The sequence below is a fragment of the Rana temporaria genome, chromosome 4 (assembly GCF_905171775.1).
Source record: "Rana temporaria chromosome 4, aRanTem1.1, whole genome shotgun sequence".
Classification (NCBI taxonomy): domain Eukaryota; kingdom Metazoa; phylum Chordata; class Amphibia; order Anura; family Ranidae; genus Rana; species Rana temporaria.
In genome coordinates, this window is record NC_053492.1 from 342,820,172 (window position 1) to 342,837,710 (window position 17,539).

Below are 17,539 nucleotides of genomic sequence, written 5' to 3' on the forward strand. Positions count from 1 at the left end.
AGTTTGACCCACCTAATAAAAATGGGCCAAATCCAAAACTCTCTAGTACCCTCCACAGGTATGGCCACTCAAGGCTGTCAAATGCCTTAGCGGCATCAAGGGCCAGCAGTGCTCTAGAGCAGTGGTCATCAACCTTGTCCTGCAGGGCCCACTAACAGGCCAGGTTTGCAAGATAACTGAAATACATCACAGCTGATATAATTTGCTCCTCAGTGATTGCAGTATTCTAGACTGCATCTACCCAAGGTAATACTTAAAACCTGGCCTGTTAGTGGGCCCTGCAGGACAGGGTTGATGACCACTGCTCTAGAGCCCTCATTGTCAGTGGGGATCTGTATATTTAAAAAGACCCTTCAATGCTTGTTGACCTATTTGGAATGAACCCTGACTGATCAGGGTGGATAAGGCTCTCAATGCACCTATTTAAGCGAGTTGCCAGCCCTGTCTCCTCCATAAACTGGGCCAAACGGCCCCCACGTTCTATATTTGGTACAGATATCGAGGGAAATCTGTCAGAGGCTCTATCCAGGACTTCGTTGTAGTCACCCACTGCTACCAGGGGAATTCCTTGTTTTATCCAACATAAATTCCACTTATTTCTGTAAGACAGCAAAGTTGCTTCCTCGTCTGCTCCGCAGAGTGGATACAGAGGGGAACCTGGTGATTCTAATCGCTCCACATTGGCCCCGGCGTCCCTGGTATGCCGACCCTGTGCGCCTGGTGGCGGATGCACCCTGGCGGCTGCCAATGAGGGAAGACCTTCTGTCTCAAGGTCCCATACTTCATCCTGCTTTACAGTCACTGGCTTTAACGACATGGCTATTGAAAGCCAGGTACTAGGGGACCGAAGTCTGTCGGATTTGGTCATTTCAACCATGCTAAGGGCACGGAAGTTTTCTTCGCGGAAGATCTACAATCGCACTTGGAAGGCCTACATCTCCATGTGCGAGGAGATGGAGTGGCATCCACTGACATATTCGGTTTCCAGGGTCCAGCTGTTTTTACAGCGTGGAGTGGATCAGAAACTTGCCTTAAGCACCCTGGCTGTTTTCTTCCAACGACCCTTGGCGACCCAGTCGCTGGTAGGTACTTTTGTTCAGGGGGTTCGACATGTGCTTCCCCCGATTTAGACCACCGCTTCCTCCGTGGGATTTGAATTTGGTGCTCTCTGCTCTTCAGGAGCCTCCTTTTGAGAACATCAGAGAAATTTCTCTCTTGATGCTCTCTCAGAAAGTGGCTTTTCTAGTGGCCATTACATCTGTCAGACGTGTTTCTGAGTTGGCGGCCTTGCCTTGCAAGTCTCCATACTTGGTCCTCCTCAAGGATAAAGCGGTGCCACACCCGCAACCTTCTTTTCTTCTGAAGGTAGTTTCAGCCTTTCATCTGAACGAGGACATTGTACTTCCGTCCTCGACTGTCGCATCCCAAAGAGGCTGCGCTACATATCTTGGACGTGGTACGTGCTCTGTGGGTGTACCTGTTTGCCATGGCTTCGTTCCGGAGGTCGGACTCGCTGTTTGTGGCGGTATCTGGTCCGCAGAAGGGCCTGGTGGTCTCGTCAGCCACCATTTCTCGGTGGATCAGGCAGACCGTCATCCAGGCCTACTCCCTTAAGGGGCGGGCGCCTCCTTTCCCTGTCACAGCGCATTTGACCAGGGCCATTGGTGCTTTCCGACATCAAGCGTCTGTTTCACAGGTGTGTAAGGTGGCGACTTGGTCGTCCGTTTACACCTTTTCCGAATTTTACAAGGTTGATGCGAGTGCATCTTCAGATGCTTCCTTCGGCCGCAAGGTTTTGCAGGCGGCTGTTTGAGTTTGCAACTCCTCCGTTGAGGAGCTCTGCTTGTTTGGATTGAAGTTTGATTTTGATTGCTGTTCCCACCCCTCATTTTTCTGACACTGCTTGGGGACGTCCCAAATGTCAAGATTTAAGGAGCTGTGTCCGTCCATGGACGAAAAGAGAAAATAGGATTTTTTGTACTCACCGTAAAATCCTTTTCTCTGTCCATGGACGGACAACGCACCCATCCCTCCTTTTTTTAAGTTTGTACTGCTTTTTGGCGAACTGAGCTGCATACTGCAGGGTGAGGGGTTATGACCGGAGGGATCGCCCCCTGGGCGTGGCTGTTCAACTCTGTTAAAGTTACATGTTTTAAGATAACTAACATGTTCTGCCTAGTCCTCTCCTATGAACAGGAACATAACCCAAATGTCAAGATTTAAGGAGCTGTGTCCATCCATGGTCGACTGAGAAAAGGATTTTACGGTGAGTACAAAAAATCCTATTTTTCCTCAAAATTCTACAAACCATACCCCATAAGGAAAACGTGAAAGAAGTTTGTTTGAAATCTTTGCAAATGTATTATAAACAAAAAATACTTATGTTGATGTAATTTTTTGTTTTTTTTTTCGTTTTTTATTCTTAATAAATTTGCAAAGATTTCAATAACTTCTTTCACATTGTCATTATGGGGTATCATTTGTAGAATTTTGAGGAAAATAAGGAGTTGAATCTATTTTGGAATAAGGTTGTAACATTAAAAAATGTGGAAAAAGTGAAGCTCTGTGAATACTTCCTGGATGCACTGTAGTTTTAATACATTTCCTTCTGTACAATGTGGCACATTTCTGTTCTAATATTTGTTCATATGGAATTTATTGTTCCAACTTGGAAAATCTGGACCAATGGTTGGCTAAAAGATTTAATTATATTTATTATAATTTTAGGTAAAAACATTTTTTTTTTTGTTTGTTTTATTTGTACAATGTTCATGGTGGGTCTTTTTTTTTTTTTTTCATGTCTTTTAACCATTTCAGTACTGGGCATTTTCACCCCCATTTCTACCCAGGCCAATTTTCAGCTTTCAGCGCTTTAACATTTTGAATGACAATTGCGCGGTCATGCAACACTGTACCCAAATGAAATGGAACTTTCTTTTGGTGGTATTTGATCATCTCTGCGATTTTCATTTTTTTGCGCTATAAACAAAAAAATAGACAATTTAGAAAAAAACACTTTTTTTTTTTTTTTTTGCTTTAATAAATATGCAATTTAACAAAAAATTTCCTCAGTTTAGGCCGATTATGTATTCTTCTACATTATTTTGGTAAAAAAATAATTGTATATTGATTGGTTTGTGCAAAAGTTATAGCGTCTACAAAATAGGGGATAGATTTATGTCATTTTTATTATATATATATATATATATATTATATATATATATATATATATATATATATATATATATTTTTTTACTAGTAATAGCGGCGATCTTTATTGTGACTGTGATATTGCAGCGGACACTTTTGACATTTATAAAGCGATCGGTGCTATAAAAATGCATTGATTAATTTATAAATGTCACTGGCAGGGAAGGGGTTAACACTAGGGGACAAGGGACTAAATGTGTGGCCTAGGGAGTGATTCTAACTGTGGGGGGAGGTGACCGATCGGTGTTCCTATATACAAGGAACACACGGATCGGTCTCCTCTCCCCTGACAGGACATGGATCTGTGTGTTTACACACACAAATCCACATCCCTGCTCTGTGAAAAGCAATTGTGGGTGCCCGGCGGACATCGCAGCCATGGACGTCATATGACTTCCGCCTAGCGGGACAGAGTGTTCCTGCGGGTGTCATATGAAAATGGGGCGGTTGGAAGTGGTTAAGGGCCCAATCACACAAAAAATGTATGGGCTGCAGTGCATCTCAGTACACCATTTGTTTGTGCTGCATTGTGCCGTAAATACATTTAGAATGCCATTCACAATTAATGGCACCACAGTGCTCCCTTGCACATGAAGTTTATCTACGTTACCATAATGTGATTGGTGTTAATGGACTCTTACTTTAAACAATGACTGCAGAGCAATCCTATTCAAATGTATATCCTCTAAAGCTGTTATTTTTGGAAATCAGACTTTTTTTTTTGGAAATCAAATTGCACAAAATGTCTTCTCACCTGATTTGTTGTTATTTACTCTGCCTAGACCTTTGATAAGCTGCACATTCTGACAAGTTACTTAAGAGACAAACATTTTTACTGCATCTGGTGTGGCACTTCTTATCACGGTAAATCTCTATTTATCTTTTGAAAATGCAATGCCTTATATTGAATGATCATGAAAGACTTTCAAAATGTTTTCTGAAATGATATAAAAATAGTATGCTTCTGCTAAAGAAGTGCTACATGCTTACTGACCTTAGTTCTTATTTTAAAAGGTAAACATTCTGCCAAGAGCTTGCCACACCCACAGATTTCGTCCAAATCCATAGGTTTCCCCATCCACACCTAACAGCAAGAATAGGCAAATATCCAGCTGTTGGTTATATCATTCTGACAGCCAGCGCCCACAAACCAACACCCGTGAACACACCCAAACAGTGACTCCAACTAGTTGGCTGCAGTCAATGTTAGCCTGGCCTTCTCTGCCTGGTTTTTGTGTTTAAATAATTTTTATTCTTTTTCACATAGAAAAAAATTTACAAACGTTCTAGAAATTTTTTAAAATCAACATCCATTATAAAGTTCATAAATTCTTTCATACATAAAACATATACATTAATACAGGAAAAACTGCCTGTTTTTTGAGTTGGGTGTTGCCAAAGCAGACATCTTAAAATGCCCACAATTTTTTAGCCAGAGCCTCTACTGCACCCCTCTTTATTTGGGCCTGACTTTGCTCAACTTGATGGCTAAGCTTAACTGACTGCCATCACCCTTGTGCTGTGTGATAAAATTGCAAGTTTTAGAGCGGCCTTTTATTGTGGCCAGCCTAAGGCACACCTGTGCAATAATCATGCTGTTTACAGTGGTAAGTGGAACTCCTGCGCTGTCTAGGATAAGTGACTTAAAAAATATGGGGAAGGGGAGGGGGGGCGTGGATAGTAAATGGGGTGTGTACACTGCAGCAAACAAAAGAAAGTCTATCCTATTATAGACAAAATGGTAATTCAGAAAATATATATGATGTCTGCGCTGTGAGGAACTGCTACTGGAACAAACAATAGTAGCAGGAGGAGGGACTAGTGAAGTGGGGGGAGTGTGGTGAAAAGGGGAAAGGGGGGGGGGCACAGATGGGCCCGAGGGGCAAAGGGATGGGAAAGTGTAATGTACAAACACAGTGGGAAATAAAACCTACACACTTGTGACTAAGTGAATGAATACATAAAAGGTGCAAATTCATAAGCAAAAAACAAAATGGATATACAATTCAATGAATGTTCAGTGTCAGTCCCAATTTCACATCAAAAAGGAAAACCAGGAATCCAGGTGAACAAACAAGTAAGTTGGTAGGTAGGTGAATAGTCTAAAGTGAGGGTTCCAGAGCCAGGTCAGTGAAAATATGCAGCGCAGCGAATCCAAAACACGTGCAGCCCACACCGTTTGTGATCCTAGCAGCTTACCTCAGATCTATCACATAAAGCCTGTGATGTTTTCCTGGGATGTGAATGGATGAGTCTGGTGGGTCTCAATCTTGGGCCGTGCATGTGGAAAATACAAGCAAAGACACTATGGTATAGTCCGGTCACCACCAGGGAGCCTCTATCTAGGTAAGTGGATGTAAACTTGCACAGTGTAATAGGACAGGGTGCCTATCTCCACGAGCGCCGAACTCGTTATAGTCCTAGCTTCTCTCTGCCACAGAAAATCCTCCCTCAGATGCAGTGTGATAAGACAGGGTACCCATCTCCACGGGCGCCGGACTCGTTCCAGTCCTAGCTTCTCTCTGCCACAGAAATTCCTCCCTTCAGTGTCGGTGACACCAACCGCTCACTCGGAGATGGTAAAGACAGGGGCAAGAGAAGGAGGGAGGCACATCGCCTGATACCGTACAGGTGGTTTATTTAAAATACATAAAAAACATTTAAAAACTCACATGGAGCAGACTTGGAACGGTCAAAACATCCACGAGCGCCGCGCTCGTCTGTCGGATGCTGCAACCAATCAGTGCGCTAGTCCTGACGCGTGTTCGTCACATCACGTGACTTCATCAGGGGGACGGAACGAGTCCGGGGCCTGTGGAGATAGGTAGATCTGAGGTAAGCTGCTAGGATCACAAACGGTGTGGGCTGCACGTGTTTTGGATTCGCTGCGCTGCGTATTTTCACTGACCTGGCTCTGGAACCCTCACTTTAGACTATTCACCTACCTACCAACATACTTGTTTCACCTGGATTCCTGGTTTTCCTTTTTGATGTGAAATTGGGACTGACACTGAACATTCATTGAATTGTATATCCATTTTGTTTTTTGCTTATGAATTTGCACCTTTTATGTATTTACTCACTTAGTCACAAGTGTGTAGGTTTTATTTCCCACTGTGTTTGTACATTACACTTTCCCATCCCTTTGCCCCTCGGGCCCATCTGTGCTCCCCCCTTTCCCCTTTTCACCACACTCCCCCCACTTCACTAATCATGCTGTTTAATCAGCATTTTGATATGCCACACCTGTGAGGTGGATGGATCATCTCAGCAAAGGAGAAGTGTTAACTAACAGATTTAGACAGATTTGTGAACCATTTTTGAGAGAAATAGGCCTTTTGTGTACATAGAAAAAGTCGTAGATCTTTGAGTTCAGCTCATGATAAATAGGGGCAAACACTAAAGCGTTTATAATTTTTCTCAGTGTGTGTGTGTGTGTGTGTATATATATATATATATATATATATATATATATATATATATATATATATATATATATATATATATATATATATATATATATATAGAGAGAGAGAGAGATTGATTATTTTAGCCATCACATAGTCTCTGTTGTGAGCTTAAGGGGCTTAAAGAGCTGCCGGTGGAAAAACAACAGTATACTGTTCTTCTCAGTGAATGGCTGTTTGGGGAGGGGGTGTCGGCACAAGTCTTATCATTGGAGGACAGGCAGGCTGTGCTCCCAGCAGAGACAGAAAACTGACTGAGATAGATGTCCTTTAATGCCTAACATGGTCAGCTTGAAATTGGAAATCAGGAGTGCTGGCAGAATCACCAGGTAGTTCACACAAAGGAAGCAATACAAAGCGAACATGATATTTTTTAACACTGGTACATGGTACAATAGACACATATCGGGAATATAAACATACTGTATGCCTTAAGACAAGGGAACAATATTTATGCAAATAGAAACCACCAAGAAGGGACATTAGCTTGTTATACTGAATAGTCTAGCAAATTAGGAGCATCCTTAACAAACACTGGCACTGGTTACAGGATGATCTAGGTAGTTTGGGATTCTTGAGAGCTGCAATTTCTATTGCTTATGGAGATATTTACCAATATTTGCAACACACAATAACCTATACCTAATTGTACTTATTCCCCATTGCTGTGAATAAATCGTAAAAGTTCAGATGTGGTTCACAGAAGAAGTGCAATTCATTGTCTTTCAATTATAATTCATGTTCAAACTCTACAATCCCCACCAAAATTGTTTATTGTATAGATATGCTTTTATTAATCATGTATCATTTTATGCAGATGAAGACGACATGATCTCCAGCTGTCCAGGGAACACTTCAGAAGATCATGACTGAGATTGATTGCTACTAAGGGACAACAATTTGAAGATTCATCAGTAGGATATATAAAGGAATTGCCACTCAGAATGTCATCTATATATATGGAAGCACCTAGTATTTATTGTCTATGTCCCCATTCAGGAGATTTCTCCCTAAATCCTGTCCCAGTAATGAGGTAGTGATGGTTATATTAAAATTCATCTAGTGGTAACAGATACCACTAAAGAACAATAAACATTAGCGTAAGTTATACATGTTCCTGAAAATGTTTTGTATGGAAATTGGGCTTGTAATGCATGGAGGAAAATGTAACACTTTGTATAAAAGGCGAGAAATTAGCTGCTTTACAGACTCAAAGGAAATGATAAGGTTTCAGCAGTCATTGCAGAACCATGCACTAGCCTAAGCAATGAATTTGTACAATTTTTATTTCTACTTTTTCTTTTGCTTAAAGTGTATGTAGAGCCCAAGGATTTGTTTTTAAACACATTGCAAACTGATAGGTTCACTTTAATTACAATATTGTACTAGTGATTGATATCTTTATAAAATTTTGGTAGAAAGCATGGTAAGAATTCAAACAGCTTTGTGTATTTAAATTGTTAAATATATACTTTTTTTAAATGTCACTTTTGCTCACTGTGCTTTTCTTTTTAATGTGGACCAAAGGTCACAACCGTTTCTAGGTTTAAGCAGAGGGAAGGGAAGTTACCTAATGTCAATGCTTTATTTCTCAAGCTATCATTATATATGCACAATTCCTGAATAGTTTTAATGACAGGCAAATTTAAGGCTAAAATCATTCGACCCTGCTAGCCACTGAATTAAACCAAATTGTAATATACAGTATGTCTTACATTTTGATTCAAATCAATGCTCTAAGGCTGCATTCACACCTAGGCGTAGGCAATAGCGGCGTTTTCAGGCATTTTTTTAATCAGCGTTTTGTCGCGCGAATATGCGCGTTTGCGCGCAGCGTTTTCCGACGTTTTTGTACCTCGTCTTTTTTCTTATAATCCAATAGGAAAAATGATCATCCCTGACATCACTTGTTGCTATCCTAGGATTTTTATTTTCCTCTTCCTGTGTGAATATACCTCTTCCGGGTCATCATTGTGCTTCCCATTCCAAGATGGACGATGAGATGGCATGTATGATGGCAGCAGTCACTGCCACCTCGTATATGCTACACCAGGGACAGAGGAGAAGGAAGAGGGCACGGAGATATTGGATCCACTCTGTTATTGCCGGTCGGGAAGAAACAGGTCAATTTTGGGTTCTTTATAAAGATCTCCGAGAGCACGAGGAGAAATTCCTGGACTACACCAGGATGTCTATGAAAAGGTTTGTAAAAATGATCTGTATTCATTGTTTTTGACATTGTACCTTTCCATGTCCACTAAAAACCTCATTTATTTTTATTAACAGCTTTGATGAGTTGCTAGAACTGCTCAGCGGTAGATTACAGAGGATGGACACCTTTTTCCGCAATTCCATACCCCCTGTGGAGCGACTTATCATCACACTGAGGTAAAAAGTTAAAAAATCATTGTCAAATTTTTCCGGATCTACGTTTTTTTACATTTTTCCAAAATGATGCTCTAGTGCCCATAACAAAATTGTATACTCACCGTATAACTACCTACCCCCTTCCTACTATTAATGACTCGCCTCACGGTGCCACCATTACATGACAGACTGTGCCCCATTATATGACAGACTGTGCCCCATTATATGACAGACTGTGCCCCATTATATGACAGACTGTGCCCCATTATATGACAGACTGTGCCCCATTATATGACAGACTGTGCCCCATTATATGACAGACTGTGCCCCATTATATGACAGACTGTGCCCCATTATATGACAGACTGTGCCCAATTACATGACAGACTGTGCCCCATTACATGACAGACTGTGCCCCATTACATGACAGACTGTGCCCCATTACATGACAGACTGTGCCCCATTACATGACAGACTGTGCCCCATTACATGACAGACTGTGCCCAATTACATGACAGACTGTGCCCCATTACATGACAGACTGTGCCCCATTACATGACAGACTGTGCCCCATTACATGACAGACTGTGCCCCATTACATGACAGACTGTGCCCCATTACATGACAGACTGTGCCCCATTACATGACAGACTGTGCCCCATTACATGACATACTGTGCCCCATTACATGACAGACTGTGCCCCATTACATGACAGACTGTGCCCCATTACATGACAGACTGTGCCCCATTACATGACAGACTGTGCCCCATTACATGACAGACTGTGCCCCATTACATGACAGACTGTGCCCCATTACATGACAGACTGTGCCCCATTACATGACAGACTGTGCCCCATTACATGACAGACTGTGCCCCATTACATGACAGACCTGCACCATTACATGTCCTGACCTGACCCATTCAGACCGTGCCCTTACCTTTGCGAATCTTGCCCGTATGTTTCTTCAAAAAGACGTGCCACCTACATCTTCTGTTCCGTGACAGGCGGAACATTCAGCGTCCTATGAGGCACTGTGTTCAGTGTTCGTCCATCACGGGGGCCCTCTCGTCCTCGGACGAGAGGGCCTCCGTGATAGGCGAAAAGCAAACACTCCAAACACTATTGCATACATTACCCAATAATATTATATTTGTATATGCATCTAATATTAAAAAACACACGTTTTATAAGGTCCAAATTTTTTTATTTTTTTATAAAGTATATTATAAACTATATTCATCCTATTTTTAATTTTTTTTATTTTTTGGTCAAAAAACAAACTTTAAGCAAACGTTGCTCATAGAAAACAAACACTTTGACTGCAGTTGAACTAGAGTCTGATAACACAACATTAAAGTTTTTGGAAACTTGGGGATTCCCCTGGGTCATCCACCGACATGCCAGCGTGTATGGCTTTGCCAAAACTTGACCAATCAGATCTAGATGTTGTACCATGCGGCCAACGTGATGGTGGTGGTGTTGGTGTAGGTTGAGGATTGTAAGGTGGGAGTGTAGGCAGGTGTGTGTAATCGGAAGGGTATGTCGTGCGAGAAGGGTAAGTAGGAGGTTGTGTAGGTAGATGAAATGTTTGTGAAGTCAGAGGATGGTAGGCAGAAGGTGTCGTCTGTGGGCGTCTGTAAGGTGACAGTGTCGAAGTGTGCGTCTGCAGGTGCGTCAGATCAGGGAGTGTTGAGGAAGTGTATGCAGAAGGTGGTGTTGGTAGTTGAGGGTGGGTAGAAAGTGTGGGCGTCTGAGTCGGGTAAGGTGGTGCGTGTTGAGGTAGGTGGCTGTGAAAAGGTGGTGCTGTGAAGTGACGAAGTGGTGGTGCTGACAGATGTTGCGGGTGTTGGTTAGCATAGGGGCCATACGGTGGTGGTGGTTCTGGGGATAGGTAGGGTTCTTCAGGCGGAATAAATGTGTTGATGTACCGTATGGTACCTGCCAGCATATCGGCTTGTAGGCTTTTGGGAACCCTGTCCATTAACTCCGCCAGACATTGGGCCGACTTGTTTCCGTATGAAGGGGTATTAGTATTAGTACCCATTCTGTCCTTCATTTCGGACATAATCTGTAGCATCATTGTCACATTGGGGTCTGATTCCGGAGCTTTTCTTTTGGTCCCCCTCGCAGCTACACGCGGCACCGGCCTTGGCGTTGTCTCCCGCTCTCCCAGAGGTGTTGCCGGCGTAGATTGAGATGAACTGGCCAACTGGCTTTCCGGCTCCAGACCCTCCAGTGTCTGATCACATGAATTTCGGCTGCTGTTATCCATCCCGACAGGGGCAGTCGGAGCAGCTTCCTCCCAGCTGTTTTCAGTCCTGAAAATATAAATGAATTATTATAACTTTCGTATACCAATTGCGTTCACTGTCCTTAGTACAGATAATAGTTTACCTCGCCAAACTCAATGAAGGTCTCAAGAATTCTAATTCCTTAGCATGAATGTATTCTTTGATGTGACATGCCGCCGATCCACTCCTGTTACTCGTTACCAGTCTCATGTATCTTGCATAGGCGTCACGAAAGCTCTTCCATTTGTCTTTTATCTGTTTCACTGTCAAAAACAAAATAAAATAATATATATTATTTTCTTTGTAGATATTTATCAACTGGACAGTCTCTAGGAAGTCTACATTATGCCTTCCGTATAGGCAAGTCTACAGCGAGTTATATCATACGTGACACCTGCTCTGCTATATGGGAGGTTCTCCAGGAAGTAGTGTTCAAGAAACCTACTGCACAGGAATGGGCACAGATTGCAGAGGTATTCTGGCAACGCTGCAACTTTCCCAATTGTGTCGGAGCAATAGATGGGAAGCACATTAGGATTGTGAAGCCCATGAGAAGTGGAAGTGAATTCTTCAATTACAAAAAATATTTCTCATTTGTATTGATGGCTGTAGCAGATGCAAACTACTGTTTTACATACATAGACATTGGGTCATATGGGAGCAACGCGGACTCAACCATCTTTGGAAACTCTAACTTTGGTCAAATGCTGCGATCAGATGATCTTGACCTACCACAATGCAGTCCTCTCCCAGGCACAAATGGCCCTCCACTACCAAGTGTTTTTGTGGGTGATGAGGCCTTTTCTTTGGGGACAAATCTCCTATGGCCTTATTCGGGGCATAGTTTGACAGAGGAGAGAAGGGTATTCAAATACCGCCTAACCCGGGCACGGCGAGTAGTTGAATGCACTTTTGGAATACTTGCCAATAAGTGGCGGCTTCTGCACACTCCCATAGTGTTAAACATGCAGAATGCTGTCAAAGCTGCGTGCGCCTTGCACAATTTTGTGAGGCAGCGCGATGGCTTCGATTTCGAAGAGCCGGTTACTGAGACTCTGGAAAGAGCTCAGTGGACTGGTGTCCGTGGGAACAGGCAGGGCTCCCATGTACGGGATCAGTATGCCGCATATTTTATGTCTCCTGAAGGACAGGTACCATGGCAGCTGGATTCCATTTAATCATTAATATTATTTTTGTCAATGCTTGCCGTACTTTTTTGAAGAATACATCATATGCTGTTGTAATAAAATAAAATAAAAATATGTTATTGATGTATTAAGAAGTCTCATGTTTGTTTTATTTTGAGATTTTCTTAAATTTTGGTGCATTTTCACTATGGTATCAAATCGGTGTCATGGTGTCAGGATGGGAACAACAACTCACGGGTCCTGCCTCAGTGGTAACATAGGGTTGTTGGTTACTAGGAAGGGGAGTATCCCCCCAATGGGGGCACTGTACTGTATTATTCACTGATAACAATGATGGTATACTAATCCTCCTAGGTGGAATAGTATACCATCATTGTTATCATTGAATAATACAGTGCAGTGCCCCATTGTTTGTGTCAATGGGGGGAATAGTGCGTCAGGACATTGGAAGGCTAGCAAAAGGCCAAATCTGACACTCGTGCAGCAGCATAGGTGCTTACAAAAGGTGGTGTCACTAGATATTTTATTTAACCACTTCAAGACGGCCGTCAGCACAAATATTATACGGGCACATATTGTCTCTTGCAAATAGTGACACAGGTCTGTCACCTCCACCAGTCTACCCTCTTCCCACACGGTTAGAACACTATATTGAGTACACATTCCCTTCCTCACCCCCCTAGTATGGGTATACAAACATTGAATTTCCAAAAAAAACAAATATAATATCTACTTATGTTCATTTTACTTTTCCCCGGAGTTTACCTTTTTTGTCTTTATTTTCCATTTCGGTCCAGTTAGGATATATCTGAGAGGCAATTTGGTCCCATGCCCTCCTCCGCACTGTTCTCAAACTGTAGGATGGATCCTTGATGTCATACAGGCAGGTGTGCTCCTTCACCATGCTAATAAATTTCTCTGTCTCCAGGACGGAAAGTGTATCACCGAGGTCTGATGCCATGCTTGCTGCTGTGTGATACTGCTATGCAAAATGGTGATTTTGGGACTTCCTGTTTGAGATTATGTACTTTCTTTTTCATTTCCAGTATTCAATATGAGCAGCAAAGGCGTAAAAACGCGTGTACAAACGCTTGTTGTCGCGCAATACGCGCGTATCGGGCGTTTTACATTGATTTCTATGGAAAACAAAAAACGCGCAAATACGCGCAAATCGCGCGAATTGCGCAACAAAAAAGGGTCCGGAACTTCTTTTGACTACAGGCGATGCGCTTTAGGCGCATCAGCGTGCAGATGTGAACCGTCCTCATTGACTAACATTGTTTTTTGTCCCTCTGGCGTTTGTTCGCGTCGCGCTACATGCGACAAAACGCGAAGGTGTGAATGGGGTCTAAGTTGCAGACCCGCGTATTGCACGAAAAAAACTGATACCTCCGGTCGGGAGCCGCTGTACTAACCATGCAAGTTTAGTTCAGCAATCTCCCCCGCTGAGCTATTGTGAGCTGATGGGAGGACGAACCCCCAGCCAGAACACTCCGATCAGCGATCTTTGCCATTGGCTGAGAGTGCTGATCAGGAGTCGGTTGGCTGCTGGTTTTCCAGCATTTCCGACATACACACAGGCAGAATGTCAGCTGGTATTTTTACCGTCAAATGTCTCCTGACATTCTGCCCGTGTGTATGGGGCTCTATTGGGAACAGTATACTGCAAACCACAAGACATCCTGAGCTGTTCTATGAAGCTGAAGACCCTTTGTGTGTGTGCATTAAGCAAAACAAGACCTGAAAGCTACAGCTGGATTTCCAAAAATTGCATAATTATCAAAAGATAAAGTTAACTATAATTTAATTATAAAAGGCTAGGAGGTGGAGAAGTTTTGTATTTGCCCCCGCTTTCTTTTTTCACCCCCATCTTTATTGTCCATGTGTGCTGCATCGTCTTAAAGAATGATCTTGTATTCAGTTTTATGTATTAAGATGGATATATCGATATATCTATATCATTGTTTGGGTGCTCTCATACATTTTTGCACAACCATACTTAAGAGGCTCCTTGGAGGGGTGGTGAGGTTTAATTTATGTGTGCAGGATAGAATTTGGAAATGTATAGTAATGTAAAACATCCAGAGAGGCCCACAAATAATGTTTACTACTGAGATTATTGATGCATGCCATAATTTTTATCTGCATACATTCTTGTAGATTTTTGAAATATAAAAATGTGCTGTACAGAGAAATGCTAGAAAAAGAAAACATTGATTCCATCTGATTTCGAACCAATTAAAATGTTTGAAAAGTTGTTAGATATTTACTAAATTTACATCTAACCATGCTATTTCTGCGAAAAAAAATCAGTCCATCCACCATTTTTTGTTAGCAGATAAATGGCTTTTTTTAAGGGATGAACATTTTCTATGATTCCTGCTGCCAGATTCAAGAGTGATAGGTGTGTGGGTAAGGACGCCATGGACCGTCTTATCAAGAACTCGTCTGTCAGATTGCTGGGCCGCCGGGTTAAAGAGTGATGGGTGCATGGGTTAGGATGTCTCGGACCATGTCATTTGAGCAACCTGAGGTGTGTGTGTGTGAGGATGTGAAGGCTGCAGTGTGAGTGATGTGTTGAGAGCCACTATGATAGACTGTTGGACACTGAGTACTGAGGGCACCATGTGATGAGCACTGAGAGTATAGAGGGGTGCTGTAAATATTGAGGATCACTGATTACAGAGGGGGCACTGTAAGTAAACCAAGTGGCCCTTTGTTTGACTGAGAATATAAAAGTAGTCCCTCTGTAATCACAATGACTCTCAAACAGTTTAGGGCAAACAGTACTAAGAATAATAAAAAAAAAAAAATGTTTATTATCCCCATTAGATTAGTGGGTAATGTCCTACAGAAGCGGTGATGTGACCCAGTACAAGTTGTAAACAAGCTTGGAAGCCCAGATTCTGGATTCAAACAACGAACTGACAACACAGCAAAGCAACAGCAACCTTGATAGGTGTGTGGACCCTACCTGTCAGGGGAGGGGTGTGCAAGCACTTAAATGCAGAACTCAGAACTACTGCGTCAGGTCAAAGGAAGCGCAGAGAAGGAGCTTGCTGTGATGCTGGGGGTGAACAGTAAGAGCTACAAGTCTTTTGCTGTATGTTTGGTATCATTATCCTGCTGCAGAATAAACTTGGGGCCAATCACTCGCCTCCCTGATGGTATGGCACGATGGCTAAGTATCTGCCTGTATTTCTCAGCATTAAGGAAACCATTTTAATACAGCAGATGAATTACATATCATGCTTACTTCCCTTCAACATTGGAAGATGTACAGCAGTGCCATCAGCTTAGAGAGTAAAACACCACCATATGTTACCCAAGACTGCCATCATTCATACTCTGTGTATTTGTATTTGCACTGCTGCAGCCATCTAGGAAATGGCAAACGCTCACAACACAGACAGGTGTAGGAAAGCACTGGCAAAAAGCAAAGGGAAAATTCTGCCACTTCTGCCAAAGCTTGTTTAACCCGCTTGCTGTTATATATCAGTAACACAGAGCTACAGAACAGGGAGATGCCTGCATAAACAAAGCATTTCCATGTTCTGCCTTGTGACAGGACACTGCTTTTGATGACAGGAAGCAGTAGATCAGTGATCAATGTCGTGTCACTTTTTTTTTTTTTTTTTATACCAAAAATATGTAGAAGAATACATATCGGTATAAACTGAGAAGGGAAAAAAAAGTTTCTCTTTCGTCCATGGACGGATACAGCTTCCTTAAATCTTGACATTTGGGTTATGTTCCGTGTATTGGGAGAGGACTAGGCAGACATGTTAGCTATATAAAAACATGTAGTTATATTAAAGCTGAACAGCCCCGCCCAGGGCGTCATAACCCCTCACCCTGCACTCAGCAGCTCAGTTTTTTTTCTGCCTAGTGTAGGAGAAGGACCCATGGTCCTGGAGAACATTTTACTTTTCTTTTTTGTTTTTTCTTTTTATTATTTGATCTTGAGATCTATTATCAACTGCCGGCTGGGTGACAGGCTGGATAATATAGATCCTTGTAGTCTCCCCAGTCCGGCCATCAAGCATGAGCAGGCCTAAGCTACACGCTGGGTCCGCCACGACATACCCTGTCTGCTCCAGGGGTGGCCGGCTAGCTATAAGCTCCGGGGCCCACATATGACAGGGCTACTGCTGTCCCGTCACAGTAGGCCGGCAGCCACTCCATACTGCTCGGTTTGGATCTGTCAGGAACGCATCCAGCAGTCCTCGCAAGGACGGGTAAGTAGATTCCCCCTGTCTTGGCAGGATGGAATAGCTGGGCATTCCTGGGTTGGTCGATTAGGGGGGGTCTCTAGTCCTCCCTTTCCTCTCTCCCCGTCCATCCCTCCTCCCCATGCTATGCTGGGCCTGCTGATGTACCTCACCAAGGGGTTCCTGAGAGCGTGTGCCCGGGTCCGCTCTAGTGTAGGTGGTCTGCCTTTTGGGGGGGCCCTGTAGGGTACCCAGTGTTTTCTTGGCCCTTAATTTTTACATCAGTGCGATCAGCGCCATTTTGGAAGCGCCTGCGCCATTTTCCTGTGGCCAGGCTGTTTTATCTAATACAGCGGCGCCCATTTTCTTGTAGCCGCGCTGTGTCTATGGAAGATACAGCGGTCGGCCATTTTCTTGTAGCCGCGCTGTCTATAGCTAATACAGCGGTCGGCCATTTTCTCTTAGCTCGCGCCTTATCAGGTAGTGCCTCTCCACATGGTCACAGAGGCTACAAGGGCGTTCAGTCAGGATCCAGTCGGAAAACGCCACGGTAGTGGCATATGTCAACCATCAAGGAGGAATAAGAAGCTCGGCTGCAGCATCGGAGGTTGCTCACATTCTTCGATGGGCAGAGCGGAGGGTGCCGGCCCTGTCGGCCGTATACATTCCGGGCGTAGAAAACTGGCAAGCGGACTACCTAAGTCGCCAGATGTTGGACCAAGGAGAATGGTCGCTACCCCCAGATATGTTTCGTCTCCTTTGCCGGAGATGGGGCATGCCAGACATGGACCTCCTGGCTTCTCGACTCAATCAGAAGGCATTGAGGTTTGTAGCCAAGTC

The 17,539-nt window shown here is 43.2% G+C and overlaps 2 protein-coding genes across 2 annotated transcripts in view; both read left to right on the forward strand.

Annotated features, from left to right (window-relative positions):
* The window catches only part of GPATCH11 (G-patch domain containing 11), a 91,837-nt gene extending 83,673 nt beyond the window's left edge, over positions 1-8,164 (forward strand). The window contains exons 7-8 of the mRNA XM_040350798.1: positions 3,993-4,074; positions 7,495-8,164. Coding sequence (XP_040206732.1) covers positions 3,993-4,074; positions 7,495-7,550 — 138 coding nt within the window. The 3' untranslated portion in view covers positions 7,551-8,164. The remainder of the gene's footprint in view (positions 1-3,992; positions 4,075-7,494) is intronic.
* A 389-nt stretch (positions 8,165-8,553) lies between these two features.
* LOC120935741 (protein ALP1-like) lies at positions 8,554-12,518 on the forward strand. The gene is made up of 2 exons (XM_040347802.1): positions 8,554-9,065; positions 11,648-12,518. The coding sequence occupies exons 1-2, from the start codon at positions 9,007-9,009 to the stop codon at positions 12,516-12,518; spliced, it is 930 nt and encodes a 309-aa protein (XP_040203736.1). The 5' UTR covers positions 8,554-9,006.
* The last annotated feature ends 5,021 nt before the right edge of the window (positions 12,519-17,539 follow it).

What these genes read in the sequence shown, in the direction of transcription:
- LOC120935741 (XM_040347802.1), top strand. Translation starts at nt 9,007, where the DNA reads ATGGACACCTTTTTCCGCAATTCCATACCCCCTGTGGAGCGACTTATC. An exon ending in CGACTTATCATCACACTGAG is followed by an intron (nt 9,066 to 11,647) that starts GTAAAAAGTTAA and finishes TTTTCTTTGTAG; the next exon opens with ATATTTATCAACTGGACAGT.